The sequence below is a fragment of the Lutjanus erythropterus genome, chromosome 4 (genome assembly GCF_056507025.1).
Source record: "Lutjanus erythropterus isolate fLutEry1 chromosome 4, fLutEry1.hap2, whole genome shotgun sequence".
Lineage (NCBI taxonomy): Eukaryota > Metazoa > Chordata > Actinopteri > Lutjaniformes > Lutjanidae > Lutjanus > Lutjanus erythropterus.
This window is the reverse complement of record NC_139320.1, coordinates 45557154-45582307: the sequence shown is the minus strand read 5'-3', so window position 1 is coordinate 45582307 and position 25154 is coordinate 45557154. Positions and strand designations below refer to the sequence as shown.

General features: G+C 39.1%; 1 protein-coding gene across 3 annotated transcripts in view; it reads right to left on the bottom strand.

Moving 5' to 3' along the window:
• The window catches only part of fchsd2 (FCH and double SH3 domains 2), a 105608-nt gene that overhangs the window by 23118 nt on the left and 57336 nt on the right, over window positions 1-25154 (bottom strand). For 2 of the 3 annotated variants that reach the window (XM_084718129.1, XM_084718130.1), the window contains exons 9-13: window positions 18122-18244; window positions 15786-15881; window positions 14571-14645; window positions 6737-6853; window positions 6530-6634 (exon numbers count right to left, since the gene is read on the bottom strand). In XM_084718129.1, coding sequence (XP_084574255.1) covers window positions 6530-6634; window positions 6737-6853; window positions 14571-14645; window positions 15786-15881; window positions 18122-18244 — 516 coding nt within the window. The remainder of the gene's footprint in view (window positions 1-6529; window positions 6635-6736; window positions 6854-14570; window positions 14646-15785; window positions 15882-18121; window positions 18245-25154) is intronic. The other variant, XM_084718132.1, reaches the window with a different exon arrangement.

Here is a 25154-nt window from a genome sequence, read left to right as displayed (position 1 = left end):
AGGGTTCCATTAAAAATCATTTTCATCCAAAGAACACTTTTTGGAGAAGAGAGCTCCTTAAGGATTGTTGAAGTCCTTGAAGAACTCATTCATTCATTCATTTTCTGTAACCGCTTATTCCGTAAGGGTCGCGGGCTGCTGGAGCCTCTCCCAGCTGTCATTGGGCGAGAGGCGGGGTTAACCCTGGACAAGTCGCCAGTTCATCACAGGACTGACACATAGAGACAGACAACCACTCACACTCACATTCACACCTACGGGCAATTTAGTGACACCAATTAACCTAGCATGCATGTCTTTGGACTGTGGGAGGAAGTTCTGTGAGGAACCATTAGGTTCTCTGTAGAACCTCTCAGGTGGTAGGTGAAACCGTTCAGAGATGGTTCTAGGTGTAATCCTTCAGGTTGGGTTCTGGGTAGAAATCTCTAAAAAAAGGTACCAAGAGAAACCTTTATAAAAGGTTATACCAGGAACCAAAGAGGAAGAGGCAGCACCTTCATTTCTAATAGTGTATGTTGTTGAAAACAATGTATTGACATTCAGCAAACACATTTATATACAGTGAGATTCAAATATTGTTTGTCTGAAATGTTTGTCTGAAATACTCTTGTAACAAAAACAAGAGAAAATTAATACAAAACATTGAAAACTATCAACAGTTAGGGAGTTATCTTTTCCTTACCATACAGCAAATTCATAGATTTGTATAAATTAAGTCTGACTTATGGGGCATTAGATAATTAAACCAGTTTTCCCAGAGTGACAAATAAAACAGATTTATTGTTAACATAAGCTGTTACCTTCTCCATTTTGTAAATGTCCATTATAATAATCATCCATGCATTTAAAGTTGATGATGACAAAACACATACAGAAAACAATATGCTTCTAGTTTTGCAACCTGCCCCGACTGACTGATTAAAAAATAGTATTAAAATATTCAGAAAATGACTGATACTGCACAATTCTGGTGTTTATTTTGCTATTTATTTTATTTTTATTTATTATTTTCTCAGTGTACCTTTCTGCAGTTAGTTAGTATATGTATGTTAAATTATTTAAAATGTTAAAATGTTCTATGATAAAGTTATTTGTTTGAGAAAACAACTTTCTGAGTACCTTTACATAGTCATATTGGTGCACAGTCTGTTTTATATCGGCCACCATTTCGGTGATCGGTGAACTTTTTCCCTCTAAAAACAATATTGATATCAGTCTAAAAACGGTCAGGTTATACCAGAAAACATGATAATGATTTGCATTTAGATTTCCACAAGTCCTCCAGCAAACTGGGAAGTCACTATTATAACAGGATTTCTGAGAGGGTATAATAAAGAACTTTATTATACTTTTCAACTGAAAACGTTGTACATTCTTCATCGGATATGATTATCGCTCATTCTTTCTCTCATCTGTTTTAATATACAAAGTTGAGTGTGTATTAATATTGAATAACCTTTTACATATGCATGATAAAATTTCAGTATTTGAATTATGCTTTTCTAAACACTGTGAAAATTTTCACTTGACTTTTATCACAGCACAGATCCCGTAATCATGCCGGTAAATTTTGTTACTGTCACTACTATTCAAGTAATTTCTGAGAAAGAGAGTCTCCAGTTTCAGTATCCACAGTCTTTTATCGAGCACTCAGACCGAGGCCATAAAATCAGAGCAGCATTTGTAGAGAGGACAGAATATATAACTCCTCTCTCTCCTTCAATGTTTATTGATTCCGTTCAAACAGAGGCGAGAAAAAGAGGATCCCTCTAAAGATTGAGGTCCGTACTTACTGCTGAAAACTGCAGAATAGATTCAGAGGCAGAAAACATCCACACTTTTATATGTCTTTTAGTTTTGTTGCTCCCTTTTCTTAATCTGTGACAACAAAGTGAGACGTTTAGAGCGACAGGGGAGGCATTTGAACTTTAGGTTTGATATTTTGATGAATTCTTCTGTGACCGTGTCACAAGAAGTGAAATTCTGCCAAACACTTTTCCCCCTCAACAATATGAACACAAATCAATGCAGCCTGTTATTGTGTGAGGTTATGTTCATTAAAAAAACAGCCTTACTGGCTTTTTGACATATTCTTAAAATAATCAGAAACCAAGAACCATGAAATTGTCATTCGTGCATTCATCACATTCTGTTTAGACTTCAGTAACTCACTCTACGTGTGCTTAAGAAAACAAAATCTCTTCAGGCTTCAGTTAATTCATGATGCCGCTCACTAAGTCCAACAAAAGAGTGCACATAACCCCAATTTTAGCTTCATTACACTGGCTGGCTGTGCGTTTTAGTCCATTTTAACATTTTTTCCTTTTAAAGGTATGGATCAGACTGGACCCTGATTATCAGTGACTGTTTGATTCAGTTCAATTTAACTGCATTTAAAAACACACTATTTAAAATCTGCTCGTAATTAATTAACTCTTTGCAGCGTGTCTATTTTACTGTTTTATTATTTCTTATTATAATATCTCACTGTATACTTTATTCTTACTTATAAGTTATTTTATAATGATTTTATTTCACAGATTTTCATTTTGCTTTCTGCATCATGTTTTCCCTACAATATTGAGATAGAAAATTATGGGACAAAACAGGAACCCAGCTGACATTACTCTTTAGAGCTGCAATGAATAATCAATTCATTGATTATAAATTAATAATTAAATTAATCAGCAACTATCTTGATAATCGATGAATTGGTTCGAGACATTTTTTTTTAAATAAAAACATGTCAAATCCTCTGATTTCGGCTTCTTAAATAAGAATATTTTCTGGTTTCTTTACTCCTCTTTGACAGTAAACTGAATATCTTTGGGTTGAGGACGTCATCTTGGGCTTTGGGAAACAATGATCAACATTTTTCACCATTTTCTGACAGATTGTGTACCAAACATCTAATTGATTAATCAAAAAAAAAGAAAGAAAAAGAGAAAAAAAAGGATTAACTATTGCTCTGTATATTAAACCTAACTTGAGTAGATTTTATCACAGACTTGCCTGCAGTCTGACATGCAGTAAAAGATGGCCACATTTTTAGTCCAGACAGAATCGACTCTGAATATTGATTTTGAAACTCAATTGATCGTCAAAGCGTTTAAGATGTTGTCACAAGCAAATTAGGAAATTTATGAAAAATCATTAAATGAGGGCAACCATGCTATCAGTCTTTCTTATTGGCTGGTAGAAGCCTTCTGTGCTTAAGCTTCAGACCTGCTGCGGAAACACCAATGAGCTGAGCTGATGACGATACCAAAGTAAAACCTGCATAAAAAAAACACCTTGCATTCCTCCACTGAGTACAGACACCTCAGACATATCTTTGAATCCACACGTCCTAAATATAGGCCCTGCTTCATTTTCTTGCTAATAAGGTGTTGAAAAGGCTACTGCACAATGCTGATGGGATGAAGATGAGACTCCATGTAAAATGGAAGAATGGTGCAATCACCATCCAGATAATGCTGTAATCAAACCTGGATAATGTCTTTTGTACTGCTTTCACTCCCTTTATAATTCTGTGATAAGAGCTCTGTGATGAAGCCATTTGTACCAAACGAGCTCATAAAATATTCATCATCTTACTCGAGGTAATGCTGCCCTACAAGAGCAAAGAATAGCAGACAGACAGAGTGAGCGAGAGGCTGAAACAGAGAGGCAGAGAGAGAGAGAGAGAGAGAGAGGGTGGGGTAGGAAAAAGGTGGCGTGGTCACATGTTTCCACTTTGCAGTGAATAATTATTTTGTAGAAAGTGAGCTAACAAGCTATTGATAGTGCTGCACTGAAATAACAGCATATCTATCAATAAAAGCAGGAAAATTAAATAAAATATGCTCACCCAATAATTTGCAAAAACGCCTCAGGGGATACATAGTGATCACACAGAGGTTCAACATCAGAAATGTTTTTTTGACCAAACCAGACAGCAGAGGGTGCCAGATATGTGAAAGCCAGATAAGAGAGGTAGCATGGAGGCAAAGAGGCAGCGTTGGGGGAGAGAATGAGCTCAGCAGAGTGGAAGAAGAGAGATGAAATTGAAGAGCAGAGATGGAAAAAAAAATGCAGAGACTTTTGTGAGAGAACAGAGACTGAATCGAGTGGAAAAGGATGAGCGATGGTTCTGCGACCTCATTCAGTGTGTGTGGCAGGTCGAGTCCGCGAGAATCAATACATAAATGATAGATATCTCTCCAAGTGGAAAGGCTGAGAGGAGTAGAGAGGAAGAAGAGAGAGTCTGAACACAAGATGAGAGGCCAAGGAGTGGAAGAAGGAGCCAAAACAGCAAGAAAATCATAGTATTACATCTGATAGTTTAGGGATCATAGCTCATATTTTTGCACCTGCACAGCTGTCACACCTGTGTACTGTCACCGTGAGCTACTGACAGACACAAATGAGTATGTTTACACCCCTACAACTTAACAGAATGCAGGAAAAACCATGTATGGCAGGGGATTATTGGGCTTTGTGGATGAGAAAGGTCGGATAATTTGAATGATTTGACATCTCCTGCTATGTGAAAGGTGTATCGATCTGTCCTGAGCAATGTTTGTTAATTGCTCCCTGCTACATCAGCTGAGCAGACGAGCAGACTGAATGCAAATTGCCACTGTTTGCATTTAAAATATTTACTGAATAATTAGCAACTCAGCCCAAACACCGGGCAGAGGAAATATGGGACAGGGCTGAATTTTATGTTGCCACTGAAACAGAGGGATTATTCTGTTTGCTGGTCTGATTATCCTGTTTGTAGTGACCTTCCACTCCACACTAACTACTCACAAGAACATATATATCTATTTAAGTTTGTTTACTGAAGGTTTGGTGGAGAAGAATCCTTCATATTTTTAATTTCAGAACAGAATTATGCTCCACAATTAATCAAATTTTAGTCTCTATCACGATTTTGGCTTCCCAATTAAATGAGCATGATCAACAGTGATGCTGACATTTAAAATGTGCTCCGTTCATAGAAAACTCTACTGCATATCAAATAAAGCACTTCCTGCAGCGGCAGTTTGTGAAAAATGTCCTGGATGCTGCTGCTGCTGCTGCAGTCTGGACTAGAAGAGTAATAGGCTATACAACAGATAACAGATGGACAAAACGAAAATCAAATGTCTGGAGCAGAAGAGCTTGTCCCTCAAAACCAGTAATCATACATTTTTTTAGTATTTTGGATTTAGGGAAGCGATGTTATGCAAGAACAAGTCATACACAAAGAGTGCATGAGACTTGTCTGTGCCACAAAGCAACACAACTAACTTGTTAAACCACCTGAAAAAATACCACAAACTGCCGTCAGATGAACGCACGAAGCCCAAGAAGAATAACGTCAGTAACATTAACCAAATGAATCCCTGTTGTTGTCCAGCATTTACTCAGACATCTGTAACAGTGACTCTGTACAGCGCATCATCATATGAATGTAGCACAACATGAAAGTGATGCACTGCTCTGTTAATTTATTTTTGATTAAAAAGTTTTGGAACAATTTTATTTAGATTTTGCTTCTAGGGTATGCACTCTGAATAAGGACCAGTCTTAATTCGGTTAACTGATTTCTACATTGCCAGGAATGTGCACAAAATGCACATGAAGTGAAAGCTCTGTTTATTTTAAGGAGAAATATGTAGCATACGCAAAAAATGAGTATTGCAATCCAAATAGTGAGTTGGAGCCATGGACTCTATATTTAACAGGTTGAAATCACATTTAATATAGGATCTATGGTTGAAGCGAGCGTTTCCCCCCATCGGGCAGGCTGCAGGAACAGGATGCAGGATCACAAAACACATGCAACTTCAGATATTTTAGAACAAGTGACAGCGAGTCTCCCACCCTAACGGTGGTTTACTTGATCAGCTGTTTACAACTGTCAGCTATCTGTGACTGTAAAGTTAATTCTGCCCACTGCTCTGAAAAAACACACTCTGGAGCTGGAGTTCAGTGGCTGCCTGTCTCACTGCCTGTCTCACTGCCTGTCCAGTAACATATTGCTCAATTTAACCGTTATAAAAATCTACTCCTTCTAAAAGATAATTCATGATTTCTTCCAACTCATAAACAGATACTAACTCAAATGGCAAAAACTGAACTCTCATTATGATAAAACAGGCAACAGGTGCTGCATTAGAGAAGCGAGTATTTCAATTTAACGTTTCCTTGATCTGTGATGACGTATCAAGGCCGTTTTATGCCTTATGACAGTAAACATATTACAGATTTCTTGTTAAATATGAAAGTGCAAAAAAAAAATCAATGAACAATTATGATAAATAATTACTGTCTCAATTTCAATAAAAAATCATTTTTATTTTGGCCATAATTGTGCAGCCCTAGATGAGATGAAACATCATCCATGCGTATTAGAGGCTGGAACCTCGCCTCAGTCAGGAGAACATCCAAACTTCACACAGAGAGGGTCGAGACACTGAGGCAACTGTGCCAAGGAAACACATCCTATTGTTTACCCTCTGTTAAAAAGCCGTGTGATAAAAACTAAGTGTTGACTGACCTCAGCTTTGCGCATGTTTTCTTTGGTGTCCTCTATCTTCATCTCCAGGTCTAATCTGCCCTGCTCTGTGGGGGGCAATCCATGGGTCTCACACTCCTCCAGACACTGAAAACCACACGCACAAATACACAATTTGATTATAAATAGTGCGTATGTGTTTTGTGTAAATGTGCCAAATGTCAGGATGTGTGTGTGTGTCCGTCTTACTCTCTTGTAATGTATGATGTTCTTGTGTTCTCTGGCCACTCTGGTCGCCCATTTCCTGGCCTCCTTGTTCAGACTGTGCTCCTCCGTCGTCCCCGTCTCCGACTCTAGCTGACGACTCTGATATAGACAAACACACATACACACCAGACAGGCATGGGTAAACACATATGGACCCAGACCCACACAAACGCACACACACACCAGCATGGCAAACACACACATATACACATGCACAAATAAGAACACTGTTGGCAATAAAGGCACAAGGTGTTTGTGATGCAGGAGCTGTTAATTAAGCTAAAGAAAGTGTGAGAGAAAGATTGTTTCCTTCTCACATAATTAATACAGAATGCGCTGCAAAGCTGTATTGTTATCCTCTGTTACAAAATAGCTGCTATCAAAACCACATGTGAAAAAGTGTGAGAATCTCTGTGTGTGTGTGTGAGAGCAGGAGCTGCATGGCAACAGGCCTTTTTAAATGTGATTTTATTTTTTTTTACACACAAAGTACATATAGTATGTGAGCTTGTGGAAGAATCTGCATGGTTTTCCAATAAAACATTCAACAGCAAATATTACTATGGATATTTTTTTCTTCAGAGACTAATGTATTTAATGTGTCTCTAAGTTTTCCAGTTTACACACAGAGTCACATTGAGTATTTCTTTTATCTTTGTGGTTTTCTCACTAGGATGAAGTGAGCAGGGTTAGCTGGAAAAAGGTGATGTCATATATACTTCTCTGCACCAATCAGGATTTAGCAACATTTTAATCAAACGTCAAACTATGGTGACAGTTATTTGGTCACTAGGGGTGTCCGGATTCTCCAAATTGTCCCTGACAGCTCTACCATTGTTAAACTATTTAATATTGATCTGTTATGATCAAGAGATCATTTGTTTTTACACCCAGACAACTGACATTTACATTTTCAAATTCTTCTTATAAAAGATAAAATGGCTGGTAAACTTTGAAGTGTTTCTTTCTTTCTCTCTCTTCAGACAAGTATGCAGGGATGGAGAGAAGCACAAATGTTTGGAGAATCAATGATTCCTCCTCTCGTGTCATGTTTTAAACAATTTAAAATGCTCTGGAAGAAAATAATACATTGTGTTTGATGGGTTTCTTTTGCAAAACAAGTACCAATACCTTGTCTTCATCTTGTAGTCACCTGGCTTCATGAATATGCAAATAGTACCTGCCCTCTCCACACACCCCCACCTGGCTTCTCCTCCTGTTTTGCAAGTTAATCACAGTAATTAGCTACACAACAGTTTCTCCCTCTGGCTGGGCATCGCTGTTAATGATATGTATAGCGCCACCCCCTCGATTAACAGGACCGGTTCTTTAGGATTAGGACATCATATACTCAGCTTAACTGAATCTGTTTTCTTTTTATAACTGCCCCTGCTCACAGCTGTTACAAAGCAAGAAATGCTCAGACAAGTCGTTCACTGCTTATTTCACTCCTGATATGACTTGTAACATATGAAAAACACCACATGGACATGTTAACAAAGTTAAAAACATGATTTTCACTGGAGGGGGTCTTTTATATTGAAATTCCAACACCCCTATTGGTCACAGTCAAACAAATCTCATCAAACTACACTCACAAAGTCCTGATGGAGCAGATTAGCTGATTTTTTTTTGAGTATTACATGACCCCAGAGCACACAGCGCTGGAGAAAGATTTATTCTGCTATAGAGGAAAAAAACGCTCAGGCTTGTTTGGCTTGTTTGTATTTATCTAAACAATCGTTTTGGGTGCTGCTAAGCACAGGATGCGGCAACGGTCCAAAATAATGTTGGGGGAGCTTGTTTTGGTGAAACATTTGCACTTCAGGTGGCAAACCCTTTAACGTTATAATGTCTGTATCACCATCAGCAATTAACAGCTTCTAGCTTGTTTACGTTAGCTGCCCAGTGTTAATTTGACATTTTTAGTGTGTCGGTTGCAAGTTTGAAGATTGGTTTCCTGTAGCGATGAGGGACTTTTATAAGACAGACAGTGGATGCTGTCTGACAGTGGATGACAAGCTTATAACTACAGTCTTGATCCATTGAGTTACTTAACTTTCTCTTTCATTCTTGCTTATTTAGTCATGAAGTCTCTTGTGTTTTTTTATGTAGCACCATTAAAGATCACTGTTTCGTTTCACTGTGTACTAACTGTGTATAGTTGAAATGATGAATAAAGACAGTCTACAGTATTTGATGTTACAGAAATATGCTACGGATTTTAAGTTTTCGTGTCTTTAAAGAAGCAGGAAATATGTGTCATTATCCAAAAAGTGGCACTTTAGTTCAGTCGTATAATTTTCTCCCTTCGGGAAGAAGCACACACCCCAAAAGTCTCATTTATGCTGCTAATAAAAATTATATGGTTAGCCGTCTATCGTGTTCTGAAAAAACTGCATGATAAAGGTGGAAAGATGCCCTTTCTATAATTAAATTTTATTTCACGGTATGTACGGATCCTTATGTATATATCAAATGCCTATATACCTTATTCAAAAACAAAATGTTATCATTTGGAGCTTTCTGCTTTTGTTTATTAAAACTGATTTCTCAAAAGGTCACTTTTATCATAACTGCTCATGTTTTTTCTTTACTTGTTCACAAATGTGAATCAGATTTGATCTGATCAGGGTAAAAAGAGGATACTTTCTAGTACTGTTTGTAACTCCATAAATTTGTTGTCCCGGTTGCTTCATCTCCGTCAATCCTTGACATGCCGTCATTCTGACTTATCAAACTACGATACGCACATAACCTAAACTTACACGTGTTTCTAACGTTTACATAATGTTGGTAAATTCTGCCACATATATCAGTGGCTTAAAATTAGCAAAAATGTAAAGTATGACATCTAATCTGGCTACAGACATAAGAAAATTACCACTTCCAACAAAAACAAACAGAGCCTCAGGGTGTACATACCCTCAGTGTCACCAATATGTGTTCACAGACCTGAGAGGCTGCTGTTTCCATAATCTGATAATAAAAGTGTGTTACCCAGACTAAAGTACAAGATATTTTAATTGCAAGTTTCCATGCACATCATATCTATTAATTACGTGCTGCTTCAGTAACAAGAGGGCATAAATCTGGCTAAGTATAGGTGTGAAACGAAGAGTATTACATGGGAGATTTACAGCTTAATTACATTCAGGCAAGGGAGTTAAAGCAGGGAGGCAGAAAACTAGATTTGAATACTGCCTCTGAACTGACATGTCATGGTGGGAGCTAAGCTAATTTGTGCTTTTCATAGTTTGCTAAAATTATTGGGGTAATGTTAACAGAGTAAAGAGACTAAATAAAGAGTTTCTTTCAGGGAGCCTATCAGCATCTACATGAGAATCCTGGCATGCAAAACACTTGGCCTTTCAGTGATGTTGTTTATTTCTATTCCTCATTCTGTTCAGCTTTAGCTTTAACCTTTAGCTTTAGCTGTTCAGCTTTATGTTTACCCCTAAAGCATGATAGTTAGCCCATAAAAATGTTCTGCTGGCTGGTCAATGTGAAACAGTTTATAGGATACTGTAAGTTTAAGACAATGTAAGTCCAGTCCAGTGCAAAATAATTACTACTTCTTTTATTTTTAGTTATCATGATATTATTTTTTTACACCAGGGTCACAATGATAAACCATTAGCAACTACTGTAAATGTGATAAGAACCAAAGCGAAGGCTCGTCAGTCTGCCAGCTCAGGGAAATGTGAAGTACAGCAGCGATCATACTGTACTTCAATAACAACCTCCACTGTCATAATAACAGTCATTTACAGTACTGTAGGGGACGACTGCGTTATTCTGAAACCACAGGGATGAAGGGGTGAGAATGAACTGGGTCAAAGCGTAGTTGTCTGTGTCAATGGGAAGAACAGAATATGCTGGTGGGAAAGTTCAAGTTTAAAGGCCTAATTTTCTCATTTTTGTGACACATCATCTCTAGTTTGCTTCCAACCGAGGTCTCTTGTTCTTTGCCAGTGGTTCTCAAACGTTTTTTGATAATGTCATTCATTTGAAATGTCTTTTTCAGCCAAGTACCCCCTAACTAGTGCAAAACATTTTTGGTAGGAAAATGAAAATCTATAGGCACAATATTGCCCTGTGCCGTTAGTGTCAGCTTGTTGAGCTACATCTCACTAAAACATATTCTTCCTGATAGTGACGGTATTGTGCTGGCGCTGTTTTTCGCTTTCTTTTTCACTTCTTTCTTTGTTTTCAGCCGTATTACTGCTATATTTAAACCACAAATGCATTATCTTGATTTCCGTCTGTCATTCGATATTGAAACTGGCTTCTCGGTCACAGTGAGCATGATTATGTCAGGTGCTTTCATCTTCCGTGTGGTTTTATGGCAGCTGACAATTTTCAGCAGCAACTGCATTGAGAATAGGAATATTAAATACAAAATGTTATAATATATATAATTAACTAAGTAATAGTAATGAAAACCCTGGGAAAATACTTATAAAAAGTACTCAGCACTGTTCTTTGTCATCCCTTCACTTTAAACAGTTGAAGATTGCTCTTGTTATATTACTGAGAGGCAAAAATGCTAAAAAAAAAAAAAAACAACAACTCTAAACCTGATGCTGTTTTTGCCACAATAACAAGCTACTGCTGTCTTTTCTAATGAAGGTTTGCATCACTCCACACAAGTCATAGGCTGCAATTCTCTTCTTAGGAAGGATCTCTCTGCACAGCTTGCTGTCTTGATTAATATAACACAACACGTTGAACAGCACCTGTATCACACTCGAGGCAGCGGCATTTCTATGTGTTCTGTGTTTTAATGGATTTTTAAAAGCAGTGGGAGTGCGGGACTCTACACAACCTGCAGCAGAACACACAGCAGTGCCTTCTGACTGTGACAAATGCATTGGCACTATTATTAGACTTATTATGTGCATTAATGGCAAAAGAAAACACATTAAGGGTGTTATCCTGATAAACCAAGGGGAACAATATGTGTAAAGAGTGGCTTGTGTGCCAGAATAGAAAGCCTACATTCCTTATCCAAATTAGTTTCATTCTTATTTTTAGTATTTCTGTTTTATGGGTTGTTGCTTGCAGATGTAGACACTTAAAAAAATAAACCTCCTTACTATTTGGCTCAATGTCTTATTCACACAATACTAACACTTTCACTTCTTCACAGTCAGCATGTAGCTTGATTATGATGTGGTGGTTTGGTAAGGGTGAGTGAACACACAAACAACTGAAAGAAAAACAAATCAAGTACAGGCAGAGGCGGCCATTCTGCTTGTGGTGACCATATTTTGAACCCATAACACACCGCAAATGTGCAAATAAAAATCACACCAAACATTTGACTCATTCATCTACAGGAGGGCGATGACGGCATAGTGATATCTCAAAAGATGAGGCAACATCAACAAGGTTTGAGCATCAAATGAGTCATCGACTGCATTGCTCACCAACACCTGACTGTGTGACAGCATTTAAGTGTTGCGAAGCCTCTGTCATAACAGAGGTGTTTTGTAATCAAGCAAATGTGAGTCTGCATAATACATAACAAAGAGAATTAGCTTTAATAGACGTATTTCATGATTAGAAAATATAGAGGACGCACACACAGCAGGGGGGCAGAAAACTCACTGCTACAATGCCATGATATCTTATATGTAGACATTTTCAGCACTGTATTTATTAGGGATGCAACGATACAGATACCAGCATCGGGTATCAGTCCGATACTGGCCTCACGTACTTACCATAAAACTACTCAGATACCCCACACCTGATACCACGTCACGGAAAGTAGCTGCTATACAAATAAACAAGTAACTATCTGGTTCAAAATGTCATGTCTGACCTTGGCCTGATGGCCCACAGCCACAAAAAAATACTTTTGGGCCACCAAATATTCCTGAATATGACACATCTAGGGACATAATGTAGTGTGGTGTGTGTTGAAGGTTTCTCAACTTGCTGTGAAATATAACTGGTTTTTCACTGGATGAACGATGCCTTCAGGAAGCACCACGCTCTGATTCATGGGAAAAGTGTCACAGTTACAGGAGGGTGTGTTCAGTGGTGTTAAATGAATTCCTCTGAATTGTTTTTACATAAGTTGACATTTGAGCCACCAAATTTACAGGCTTGGTTGCTTGTGGAGCCAGGGCTTAAAAAGGTTAGCGTTTATCCCTGAATCTATGCAACTGAAACCACTAATGGTAATTGTAGGTAGTTAAGGAGCTCATTAGATCTCAAATAAGAAACTTTTGAAACAACTGCTATTCTTTACTCTGGTCTGATTTATGTGGTTTATTTTAAAGGAAAGCTACACCCAAGTCACAACTAAGGTCATGACTAAACAAATCTAAACCAGTAATTCAGAAATTCACACACATTTGTCATGTTTATTCTTATTTTTTTACACCAGTGGTGGTCATGATGTCATAGGTGTAATTGTAGCCACACCTGTGTCCCTATGGTGCAGCATGTGATAGTCATATTAAAATATGACGTTATTGTGACAAACACATAAGGGGATTCTGAAAACTATGGTTCATTGCAATATCTTTTACAGTAATTAATTAAAAGAGGAAAACTTGTAGACATTACTTTTATGGTTATGGACCTGACCACAGTTTGTGAAGATGAACAAATTTGCCTCATGTGAGCCCATTTGAGTGTTTCACATGTTCATGCTCATAGTCCCCAGTGAAAAAGTCTGTGCTGACGCTGGCTAGACATGCTGTAATGGTTACACTACTGTCTGTTTATGAAGAGGGATGGGTCCACGCTGCCTCCCAAGAACAATAATAATTCAGATGCAAAGGTTAGTCTTGTTGACTGTCTGCAGTCACTCGGGGTTAATTCACGGAAGAATGCACTGTCCATCTAAGCATTTTAGACTTTAGCAGTCTACTTAGGCAGAGAGTGACATTTATTGTATTGTCTCATTGTTGTGTTGTCATGTCAGTGACCTGCCACAGTTATTATTTTACAGTACAGTTATTGGATTATCCATGGTTATATAATATATGGTAACTATAGTGTCAAGATCAGAAGCAGAGTTTGCATTTTTCTTCAGTTTTTTTTACATAATATGTAGTCTGTTCATCTAAATCTGATTTATTTTTATTTATTTTATGTTTTTGGTTTGGTTTGCTTGTTGTCTTGGTTAAAGCAGATCCCTTAATTCCATTGTGGACACTATTAAAACAAGACACTTTCCTTTATAGATCTCTGAAAGCAGGACTTCAGTCTTACTCTTTGATGCCATTTTCATGAATGAACACTTCCAGACTATAGGGCAGGAAGCGTAGCCTTATATGGATTTACTGTGGTGTTAATTACGCTTATTTACAAACCTCATGCACATGCACTCAAATACACACAGGGGGATCTTCTACACAGTTATCTGAAGTAAGGAGCGTTTGCTGAATCTGACATGGCACATTCATACAAGCCCTCCATATGAAGAAAAGTAAGAGAAAGTTAAGATTAGAATACAAAAATGTTCTTGCATGAGGCCCATTGTGTTTGATTCTGAGCAAACACCAGGATGATCATGAAGTTTTTATAAGGCAACAGAAAACGCAAAATGCAAAGTTAAAGATGCTCTGTATTCTGCATACATATGCAGTGATTCATTTATTAACAGTGTCATGCAAAATCTCAATCATAGCACCAGGAGTTAAGAGTTGAAAGGCATTATTAAAAGGCTTTGTTGGGTAAGACATGTTCAAGTGAATGTCACCAGGACAGACAGATAGATAGACATGAATGGTGTGGATGATCCATGGTTTGTGTCAGGAATGAGGATGGGAATTCTAACAACAGTTAAGACTACCTGTGCCAGGGTCATTCTCATGGCACTGACGGGCGACGGCTCAATGTCCACCAACTGCTGCACCGAGCTCAGAGTCTGGCACACGCACACACACACACACACAGCAAAGCACCCACGCACACGCACACCAAAGAGCGGCAGTGCAAGCACGCAGACACACAAATACAAGGAGGGGGTTAATGGAAGAAGAAGTTGAGGGAAAGTGTTAGCAAAAGGTTAAACAGGATTAGGAAGACACAGGGAAGGAACAGCACATTGTTGTTTAGAGAAATGTCAGAGCACCAGTTTGTGTTAAAAAAAAAAAAAAAAAAAAGAAAAGATCAGAGAGGGAAAGAAGATTTGGCAGTGAGAGAGAGAGAGAGAGTGAAAGAAGCTGAGAAAGAAGAGAGCACAAAATGACTCAGACACAAGAGAAAAGGATAGCTGTAAAGGAATTAGGACCAATGTCCACTGGGAGACGTCTCTTTTTTAGCCAGCAATGCCTAACAAGACCCCAAGAGGGATGAGACAGCACAGCACAGCTGCATTATGATCACACAGGCACGGATCGATTTTCGACAGTTTGAAATAATTATATATATAATAATATATTTTAAACATCCAGCGACCACTTGATTTGATGATAAAAAGTTTAAAAGATGAAAAGAGGCTATAACTACAAAGAAAAGTCCCCAGTGGACACATAACATTTGGCGTCGAAATGATTAATATTAGAACACAGAGTAGATTCATGCCGTCACCAGACACTAGTTAACTGGACAACTCTCCATCCAAACATAAAGAAATCTCCAAAGGCTGGAAACAAAAGAGCCAAAGATCTCTCCGGGGAATAAGAATGATCAGAGCTTTGGCTCTCTGATTTCCAGCTTGGCAAGCCTCTCAGCCCCAGATGTATTAATGGGATTCTCTCAAATCATAAGAATAAAAGGTGCACGACTGCTTGAGACGAGCTGAGGACTTAAGCCAAACATGTAAAATACAATATTGAAGGGGACAGAAAAAGTAGCTCTCCTGTGTCAACACAAGGGACTGATTGGTATCTGTGTGTGTCTGTGCGTGAAAGAGACAGAAAGGGAGGGACGAAGCGACTGTCCTGCTGTGTGAACAGGTTCATATACAAACAATACAAGTTCAACAAATCAACTACTCCAAGTTTAATAGCCCTGAGCTGCATGCGTATGGATATGAACATGTGTGTCACTATGTGCGTCTCACCGTGTCACATTCGCTGGGCTGGAACTGGAAGTCGTGTGCTTTGTGAAACACTGGATTCTCCTGCATGAACAACTGCTGGTTGAACTCTTGTATTATCTGAGAGAGAGGGACAGAGGGACATAGTTATAATCCAGCACAATACTGGAATCCACTGTCACTTCAGAAAATCTGGTCCCTTGTGAAGAAGCAAGCAACATTTTACAGCCGCACTTGAAGCCCACATTTGGTGAGTTTTTCATTCACTCATTCATTCATACATTTCATACATAGATTTTGGATTTGATATTTAAAGTATCACTTTAAAGCCGTCCACGTCAACTATTACCTGAGCTAACTTGTGATTTGGGTTTTATTGAGTTGTGTTCCTTCGGACAAAAAGTACAAAAAGTAATATAGCTCGAGGTGAGTATAAGCCCCCAAAACCAGTTACACAACACCGCCGAGCTGCTGCAGGTGATTGGTGTTTTGAGAGGTGTTGAACTCAGCAGACACACAGTGTTGATGAAAACCAATCGTGGTTTGGTGTTTTCGTTATAAATCCATCCATCTCCCTTAGATCATGATTTCAGTTTCATTTGGAGTAGAGTGCAACAGAGGTTGCATTGGACTTTCTTTCTGTCTGATTGGAAAACTTCTGTTATAATCTATTATTTCCCGTCATTTAAATAGGGACAGCTGAAGATATGACAGGAAAGAGGGTAGGAAGAGGGGATGACACGCAGCAAATGGGCTGCAGGTCTCCCACCTGCGGCCCATTTGCTGCGTGTCATCCCCTTTCAAACCGGCAGCCGCTGCAGAGGATTGACAGCCTCAGCACACGGGACAGACACTGACAGACAGACAACTGAGCTCAAGGATGCTCCAGATTTAAATTTTTTAATGGTAATGAAACACATTTAGTTTCAACAACAGCAGTTCACCCAAAAATCAAAAATACATATCTGTCCCTGACCTGTACTGCTATTTATCATTCTAGATTTGTTTTAATGTGAGTTGCAGACTTTGGAGTTATCGGCCATAGAGATGCCTGCCTTCTCTCCAGTAAAATGGGACTAAATGGCGATCGGCTTGTCGGGCTTAAAGAGCCAAAAAAAATACATTTGAAAAATTCTAAAGCAGTGTCTCTTTCTAAAAATCATGATGTTTACTCAAGTTCATCCACACACCTTATTGTGAGCGGTTTCATGTAGGAACTACTTTCTTTCTGCTGCAGAATCTATCAGACCTACTTTAGAATCTACCAGATCTACTTTCTTTCAACTAGAAAGAAAGAGCTGTGGATTATCTTGAGTAACCAGGTCATGATTTTTGGAAAGAGACACTGATTTTTAATTTTTCAAATCATTTTTTATCTTTGAGCACCACATTGAGCATAACATTTGATATACTCAATAAACTTACAGATTATGCATTTATACAGTAAGTGCATGGAAAGAAAAGACGAACAGAGAAACCGACTGTGCTGTCACTTTTCTGCACTTTTAACATCACATGAAGCAAATGAATGATTTATTTCCCACAGTGACAGCAGAGGATACTAGAACCCAGCAGCAGGCAAATATGAAAGATATAAAAAAAACAACGACTCTCTGAAAGTAGTATGTCCCGAAACTGTAAGCACTCGCTCCACCGGGAGGAAATCCTGCAGCATATACTTCTTCTGCACCAGGGGCACAGCTGCACCCCTCTGTGACCTGTAGTGGTCACAGATGCGCTTGAACCCTCCGGTCTGTAGCTCATCAGTGTGATGGGCCGGCGATGATGACCACATGTAGAGGGAATCTTTTCTGATAAGCCTAGATTTAGTTACCTAAATTATGTACTTTGACAGTGTTGCTTGTGTTAGCTCACCCTCATTCTGAGCAGTGACAGCCTTCAGATTTTTTGGTCATTGTTAACAGAAATTCAGGCAATTACAGAAAATATTCAATCAACACAACCTTTGGACTGCAGGCTTACACATTAATGCAAAAGTTTTTAATTTCCCTAAGACTGTGTTTCAGCATTTCTCTTTCGAGTTCCTTGGAAATGCCTTGTTAGCATTCCTGAGTTGCTAAGTTAGAATTTTTTTATTAACGTCACAATTCCCCTACTGTGTAGTGTAAGAAAAAGTGCCTAGTAATAACAAACAAACTCAAAATGTCAAGGCTGTCCTGTTCATTTCATTTGAGAAAAACACGCTATTTTGGCAAAATAAGCACTATGATCGTGCTATGATGTCAAGAAGATTGATGGATTTTCCCCAGAGTGTCTGTTTTGCATTTCTACAAGCAATACAAGTCTACAAGTTACAAACGAGTACAGAAGGTCCGTGTCTGTCACTGCATCTGACTCACCCTGGTGGATTTGTCCAGCAGGAACTGGAAGGTGTTGTGTGTGGCTTGGGAGGCCTCTAGCTCGGTACGACACAGCGCTACCAGGTAGTCTTTCACATGCTCATAGATCCTGCCATCCAAGGCCTAGAGGACAGAGAGAGAGAGAGAAGGACCTCAGGGTTACAGTGAAGAATGGATTAATTCAATGTAATTCCATAATCCTTAATAATAAAGTTAAGAGTACAAGGGAATCAGGAGGAGACGCCAAAAAAGAGACAGACAGGAGAGAAAGACAGTTAAAGAGTAACCGAATAAAGCCAGTTAATACAAAAGCTTTGGCAATAAACTAGGATTTTTTTGACATTCATTCAGACCTGAAGGGCCGCTGAATTTTCACCGTCACACCATCGTCGTCATCAAACTTCCAGCAATCGTTTAACCTCATCATTTGTAACTGGGAGCTTGACCATAACAAATCTTGTGTCCTCTCTGTCCCTTTTGTTTTTGAGTCTGGAGGAACAACTTCACCCTCAGGTCAGGACGTCCTTGTCCTCCACCATCATTACTGTGTGTCAGACGTTCTAGGGAGCTCACTTTCAAAGCTGGAGAGAAAATATGATGTGAACCCAAAGGACTTTTGGAATCCATTGGCAGTCATGGCATGGGCCAGTATGTGATATATAGTCTATGTGTGTAGTTTTTTCTTATATATAATCTACATTCTTTAAGGGCAAAAAACATGCAATCTTTTGCAGCATGGTCCCTAAATAGAATTGGAATATCAAAAATTGGGCAGGCAATGGCTGGAAATCGAGACTCTTGGGGATTCAGCGAATCCAATTGTATTTGTGCCATTGTAGTGAGACTATTTTTTAATCTAGACCTCACTACATAAAATGACCTCTTGGTGGATGGATGGATGGGCAATTTCCAGAACAGCAGTGCTTGTTATTCCAATTTTTAAAAAAAACATTCTGACAGAGCTCTCCAAATTTCACAGGTTTTTGGTTCCAAATGACAGCATGAATTTTTCTGTTCCTCAAAGTCTTGGCATCTTTTTAATTTTACTTATGAATATTTTTTTTCTCTTTTTCCCACAACATACCTGACAAAATGTACAAGAAAAACAAACAAAAACAAAGCAAAATTAAATAAACTGCCAGCTCACAGACAAGCTGCACATGTGCATGTCAATTTGGACAATGTCCACGAGTGGTTTGAGTATAATATGATCAATCAAAAGGTCCCCAGATCTTCAGAAACATGGGGTTGGCATCAGACAGGGTATATTTAACTTCTTAAAGATATAGACAAGAAACCATGTCATTTAGACATGTTTTAAAGCAGGGAGGGGAGACTGATTTCCACTCTTGCAGGATAACCCTTTTTCCTATGACTATAAAAATATGGGTGCTTGTTGTACAGCAAGTAAAAGAATAGTCAGAGCAACTCAATATCACAAAAAGACCATCAGGGATTAGCTCTCTGCTCTACATGTCACTGTCCAACTTAAAAATGCCAGAAACTAGTGCATTTGGACAAATCAGATGGCAGAAGGTCCCATCATCTGAGTTATGACACGTATGACAGGAAGCAGAGACAGAAGGAAACATTCTGTCCAGCCTGGTCTGGAAAAGTGCAGCGGATGGATGTCTTTAAACTTAATGAGTTGAATTATAGCACAGATAGAACACAGTTTAATCCTATTCACCCGCTTCACCCATAACTTGTCCAAAATCTCTACATCAGCGTCCTTAAATCATCTGTCTTTAATGTGATATGCCAGTCAAGAGTTCATTAAAAAATTGTGTTGTCTGGCGATCATGTCAAGGTGAGGTAGGGACTGTCTGACAAAATCTGCAGATACTAAAAGAAGTGACCAGGAGGGAGAACACCGAGGTAGCCCTGAGTTATACATTTTTATTGGTTTGTTTCAGTTACTAACACAAAATAATATGTCGCAAAATGTTTCAGGTACCTCCTGCAGGCATTAGACGAACAAAAGCTTATTCAAATGTATGTTTACACAGTCATAAATATATTAGGCAGGTAGTAGGAAGAGACACAGTGATGAGTGAGTTCCAATGAAAACAAGAAGCTTTTGTAGTATTCATGTCTTTTTTGGCAAACTGCCCAATCTTCACACAATATCAGCCATCAAAAACCACTTAAAACTGTGACTGTCGCCATAGTGAACAAGTCAAACACGATGTATCTGCCCCTGAGGTCACAATATGATAAAAAAAAAACATAACCCACACTCCACCCACGCCGGTGTTTTCACTTACACTTAATTAGAGCTCTCCTCAAGACTGTGTGGGCGTGAACACACTGTGACTGACTGACAGCTCCCTCACTCTCCTGTTAGTTTTGCTGCACTCATTAGGGCGGGACGACTTGCCTGTGAGCGTTGTAATTCCAAGCATAGTGGAGTAGAGTAATTGAAAACACCTGTGTGGGTGTTTAAGTAAAAGTTAGATAAAAATAGCAATCAAATTAACAGAGTTAAGTGTCAACACTGGAGTGGCATCGCTTCCCGAACACAGATTTTTATGAATTAAACTAAACTGAAAGAAAGAAAAAGAAAAAGAAAAAGAAGAGAAAGAGACAGACAATGAGAGGCAAGAAAGTCAAAGGAAGGACAGAAGCCGAGCAGATGTTTTCATTTGACAGCTCTTATCATTACGGTTTCTGATGTGGCGATATAAAGACATTTTAATGAAGTATGCAGTCCAAATGAGCGGCCTTTCTATGGGGAGGCTGGTAGAGCTGCCAAGCTGCAGGCCACGCTGCCAAACAGGCACATCAGACAGAGAGGAAAGAGAGAGAGAGAGGCTAATGGAGAGGAGGAGAAGAGGAGGAGAAGAGAGGAAGAGTGAGCATTTGAAAAGGTATAAAAGAGCGAGAGACAGACAGAAAAGTGAGTGTGTGAGAGGGTATGTGTGTGAGTGTGAGTGTAAGTGTTCTTTGGATAGCGTTCTAACAGCTGCAGGGGAAGGTGAGGGGGTTCAGATTCCAATTCAACAAAACAGACAGACCGCAGACACACACAAACACACACACACATATACTCAAATACTCAGACACTCACTCTCCTTTAGCCAAAGTACTTTATAAAAGCTCACACTCAGAAACCTGCACCCATTCTCTGCTGCTGGCCAGGGGATGAATTAGTCTGCAACCTCCCACTAACACCTCCACTGACCTTTCTTAAGCAGACAGTAAACACAAAAACATGTTTTTTTTTAATATGCACACAAACCGCACAAATGTACAACTAGCACACACAAAACAATGGGAAATTATGAAGGAAATTATGTCATTAAGGGTGTGTTGTTGGCTGACTTCTCTCTAAATGTTCCCTCATCACTCCACTCATTTCCTCCTCCCCCTTTCTCCTCTTCCTCCCCTCCTTCTTTCATCCATTTACGGTAGTGTTGAAACGCAGTGAGTCAGCTTCCAGAAAAAAGCCCCGTCCCCATATCGCCGGTCAGTGAGGGTGTGTGTGCATGCGTGTGTGTGTGTGTTTGGGTTGAATGACTGCATCAGCCTGAACAATAAGTTCAGCAAGATGGAGCAGACGGGGCAGCAGAGGTGTAAGTGGAGGAGTGTGTGTGGTGTGTCTGGCAGACGGACAGTCAGAAGAGCATCGGGCTGCTGACAGCAGAGGGAGACGTGGAGCAGTCTCTTCCTCCGCTGCCCTTTCACCACCACTGTCGCATTGACAAGGACAGTAGCTCTCTCTCAGTCTAACGTATACGTTTTTCCTGCAGCCACAGTCAGAGCAGTGAGTGTGAAGTTCAAATCTAAACAAGGCGTTTAATTACCAGTGTCCTCGTCCCTCATCTCCAAGAAACCACTGTGATTTATTCCTGACATCTTTCACTGTCAGTTCATTGTATTCTTCTGTAAGGTTTAACATGAAAGACAGACAAGGCTGTGATGTACCTAAAGAGAGCTGGTGAACTTCCACTGTTGTACAAATATCTGTAAGAAGTGATGCAATGTAACTAAGTGCATTTGCACAAGTACTTGTTTTTCCCTTGAGTATTCTGTTGTCACGCCACTTTCTACTTTTACTTCACTGCAGTTTGGAGGGAATTATTGTCCTTTTTACTGCACTAACATTGTTTGTTGCTTGGCTTCTTTTTAATTATTCTAATGTATTTCTAATAACTCTGAGGTTTGGACTAAAACTGAACAATTAATTGATGGCCAAGTGCAATATCCAAATTGCAGGAGGTGTTATTTTTTTATAAAAATAAAAAATAATCACAGCGTGCCATTATAAATGAAGCATTGTGGCGCTACAGAGATGCCCCAGCCTGCAAATCATATTCTCCAGACATAACAGAGCATGTTTGTTTTGTACAGATCCCAGCAAATTTACCTTCATTGACATTTTTAGATTTTTTTCAGAGAAAATTAAATAACTGCAATATGTTTGTTTTTTTTGCCTACTGTTCAGCCCTAGTTTGGACTATTAGTTGCACAAAACAAAGCATTGTGAAGACGTCACTTTGGGCTCTAGGTGATGGTGACAACATTTCTCACTACTGTCAGATTTTGTAATCGATTAACCAAAAAATAAGCAGCAGCAGCATTAATCCATAAAAAAAATAATCAATCAATCCAGTCCTAAACAAAACAGATCAGCCAACTATAGCAATAAAACAATGCTTGTAAATGCATGAATAATAAAACAAATAATTTAATTATATCATATATAACCGGTCGGAGTGCAGTTTTTTCTACAAAATAAGTACTTTTACTTTTAATACTTTAAAAGAGAAATCTGTGATATATTTACTGTAGCAAATCTTAAAATCACCCTGACATGTCATCAGAGATTAAGGAGACATGCTCAGTAGAAATACTTGCTTTTCCACATGTAACACTACAGCCGGGGTGTTCTCCTTTGTAATTTCCATTCCAGTGTGGAACGTCTGTTTTTGTTTGGGTTGCTCTGACCGGTTCACTTGTATTCACTTTTCATAGAGCTAAAATTCATGCAGAAAGTTGGCTGAATGAGTTAGTGTCTGTTTGTGTGTCCTCAGAAATCATTAATAATCTTTGAGAAGGAGTAGATGTTTGTAACAGTTAAATTGAGCAACATGTTAATGGGGTCTGGAACGTAGTAAAGCCAAAAAGGAGTCTGTATTTTCAGAGAACTGGGTTTTGTTTTTGGGCTAACAGGCTTAGTTTTACATTTGGCAGGTGACAGTTATAAACAGCTGATCAACTTACAGTGGAGGACTTGCTGTCACTTGTTATTGTTAAAGTAAAATGCTGCGCTCGTCTTGTTCTCATGTAGTCTTTGTGTCCCTCCAGCCTGCAGGCACCCTGCCTGAGCTTCAAGTCAATCTCAAAATTAAATACAATTTCCTGATTTTCTGATATGATTATAATTACATACTTTCACTTCAGCAACATTTTAACAGCCCTTTTACTCAGAATATTTGTTTACAGTGTGATAATTAGTACTTTTACTTAAGTAAATGATCTTGTTCCACCACTGTCTGTAACATATCGAAATAATACAATTTAGTATTATATGTCCCTGTTCCAAAATGTCCTCCCATGGCCGTGTCTAATGGATTGTGTTCATGGCAATGCAAAGAGCATGATGGATTATGTAGGAGAAACAGAAATTCTGCTGAAAATGGAGACGGTGCAAAAAAAAAAAAAAAACATGATGAATGCAGAATCCCCAAAAACTGGATTGCTGTTTTCTCAGCTGTATTGGTTATGCATATATTCTACTGCTGCTATTATTCTGATGTCTGCCGGTGATGCTGTTTTTTAGGCTGTTTCTCAACAAACTGTCTCTCTGTGGAGCAAAAAATGTCTGGAAGTGTGAAAAGAACTGCTACTTTTCTTGTGATGCAGATTTTGCTCGAGCTGTTATCAGTGACTTTCAGGTGAAGACCTGTAAACACCACAAATAAAAAAAAAACGCAGCGGAGGGAGAGGGGATGAGCAGATTGCTTCCCTCCGGCGATGTCCCTCATTCCCTTTGTGTGTTTGCGCACATGTATTTGTGTATGTGCATGTTTCCCCGCAGTCCTGTCCTTCTGTCACAAGGAGCTAAGGATCTATTATTCAGATTGGCCTCATAGTATAGATGCTCATTCACGCCTGAGGCAGAGTATGTGAGGGTGAGGGAGAAGGAGAAACAGAAACAAGGAGACGGAGAAGAGCATCTGAGGAAATTACACAAAGGGGAAAGAGCAAAGAAAGAAACAGAAAGCCAAAGAGATAGAAACATTAATGAGCTTCACCTTTGTTTCTAATTAATATTCTGAATAAAGGCAACTTATTTCATGGTTCAGACAGACAAGAAAAATGAGTCACCCAGCTGCTCTAATGTGCATGTCCTCCTGCGTGTGTGTGTGTGTGTAAACTGCCAAATCAGAGTCATGTCTGAGACTGATGACTGCCGGGACAAAGAAAACATCCTGCATGTGATGATGTCTGTGTGTGTGTGTCAGACTGACATGTTTGTACAGTATTTAAAATAATGACATCACCGTCACTCAGTTGCTTAGCAGAGGTGTGTCTGTCGGACTGTCATTTTGTGTGTGAGGATGTGTCAGTCATGCTTGCCTGTGTGTTTGCATCCTGATTTTGCTGCTTCACAGTCAAACCTTTATTGTGAAGAATTTATAGACGAATCCAATGACCGCTTTCTGTGTTCCGCCATCTTGCAGCACCGCCATTGTTGCGGTGGCACCTCATGTTGTCATTCTCTGTGTCTGCCAGTTTGGTCTAGCGAACCCCAAATTTGCAAGACTCTCATGAGATTTTTCGTGGTTTCAGTCAAAACGTTCACTCTCACGAGATCTTGCGGATCTGGGGTTCCCTTCTAGATACCATGTCTGCTGTTACTTGCTAATAGTGACAGCATGGATAGTTGGATTGAAAGCGGCACTCAGTAACTGCTGAAGGTTCCTTTTATTTGCTTGCATTCATTCACGCCCATACTGTAGGGAGACACCACCGCAGTAATGGTGGCTTGTTAACTTCCGGTACTTCGCCGGATTCATCTATAGGA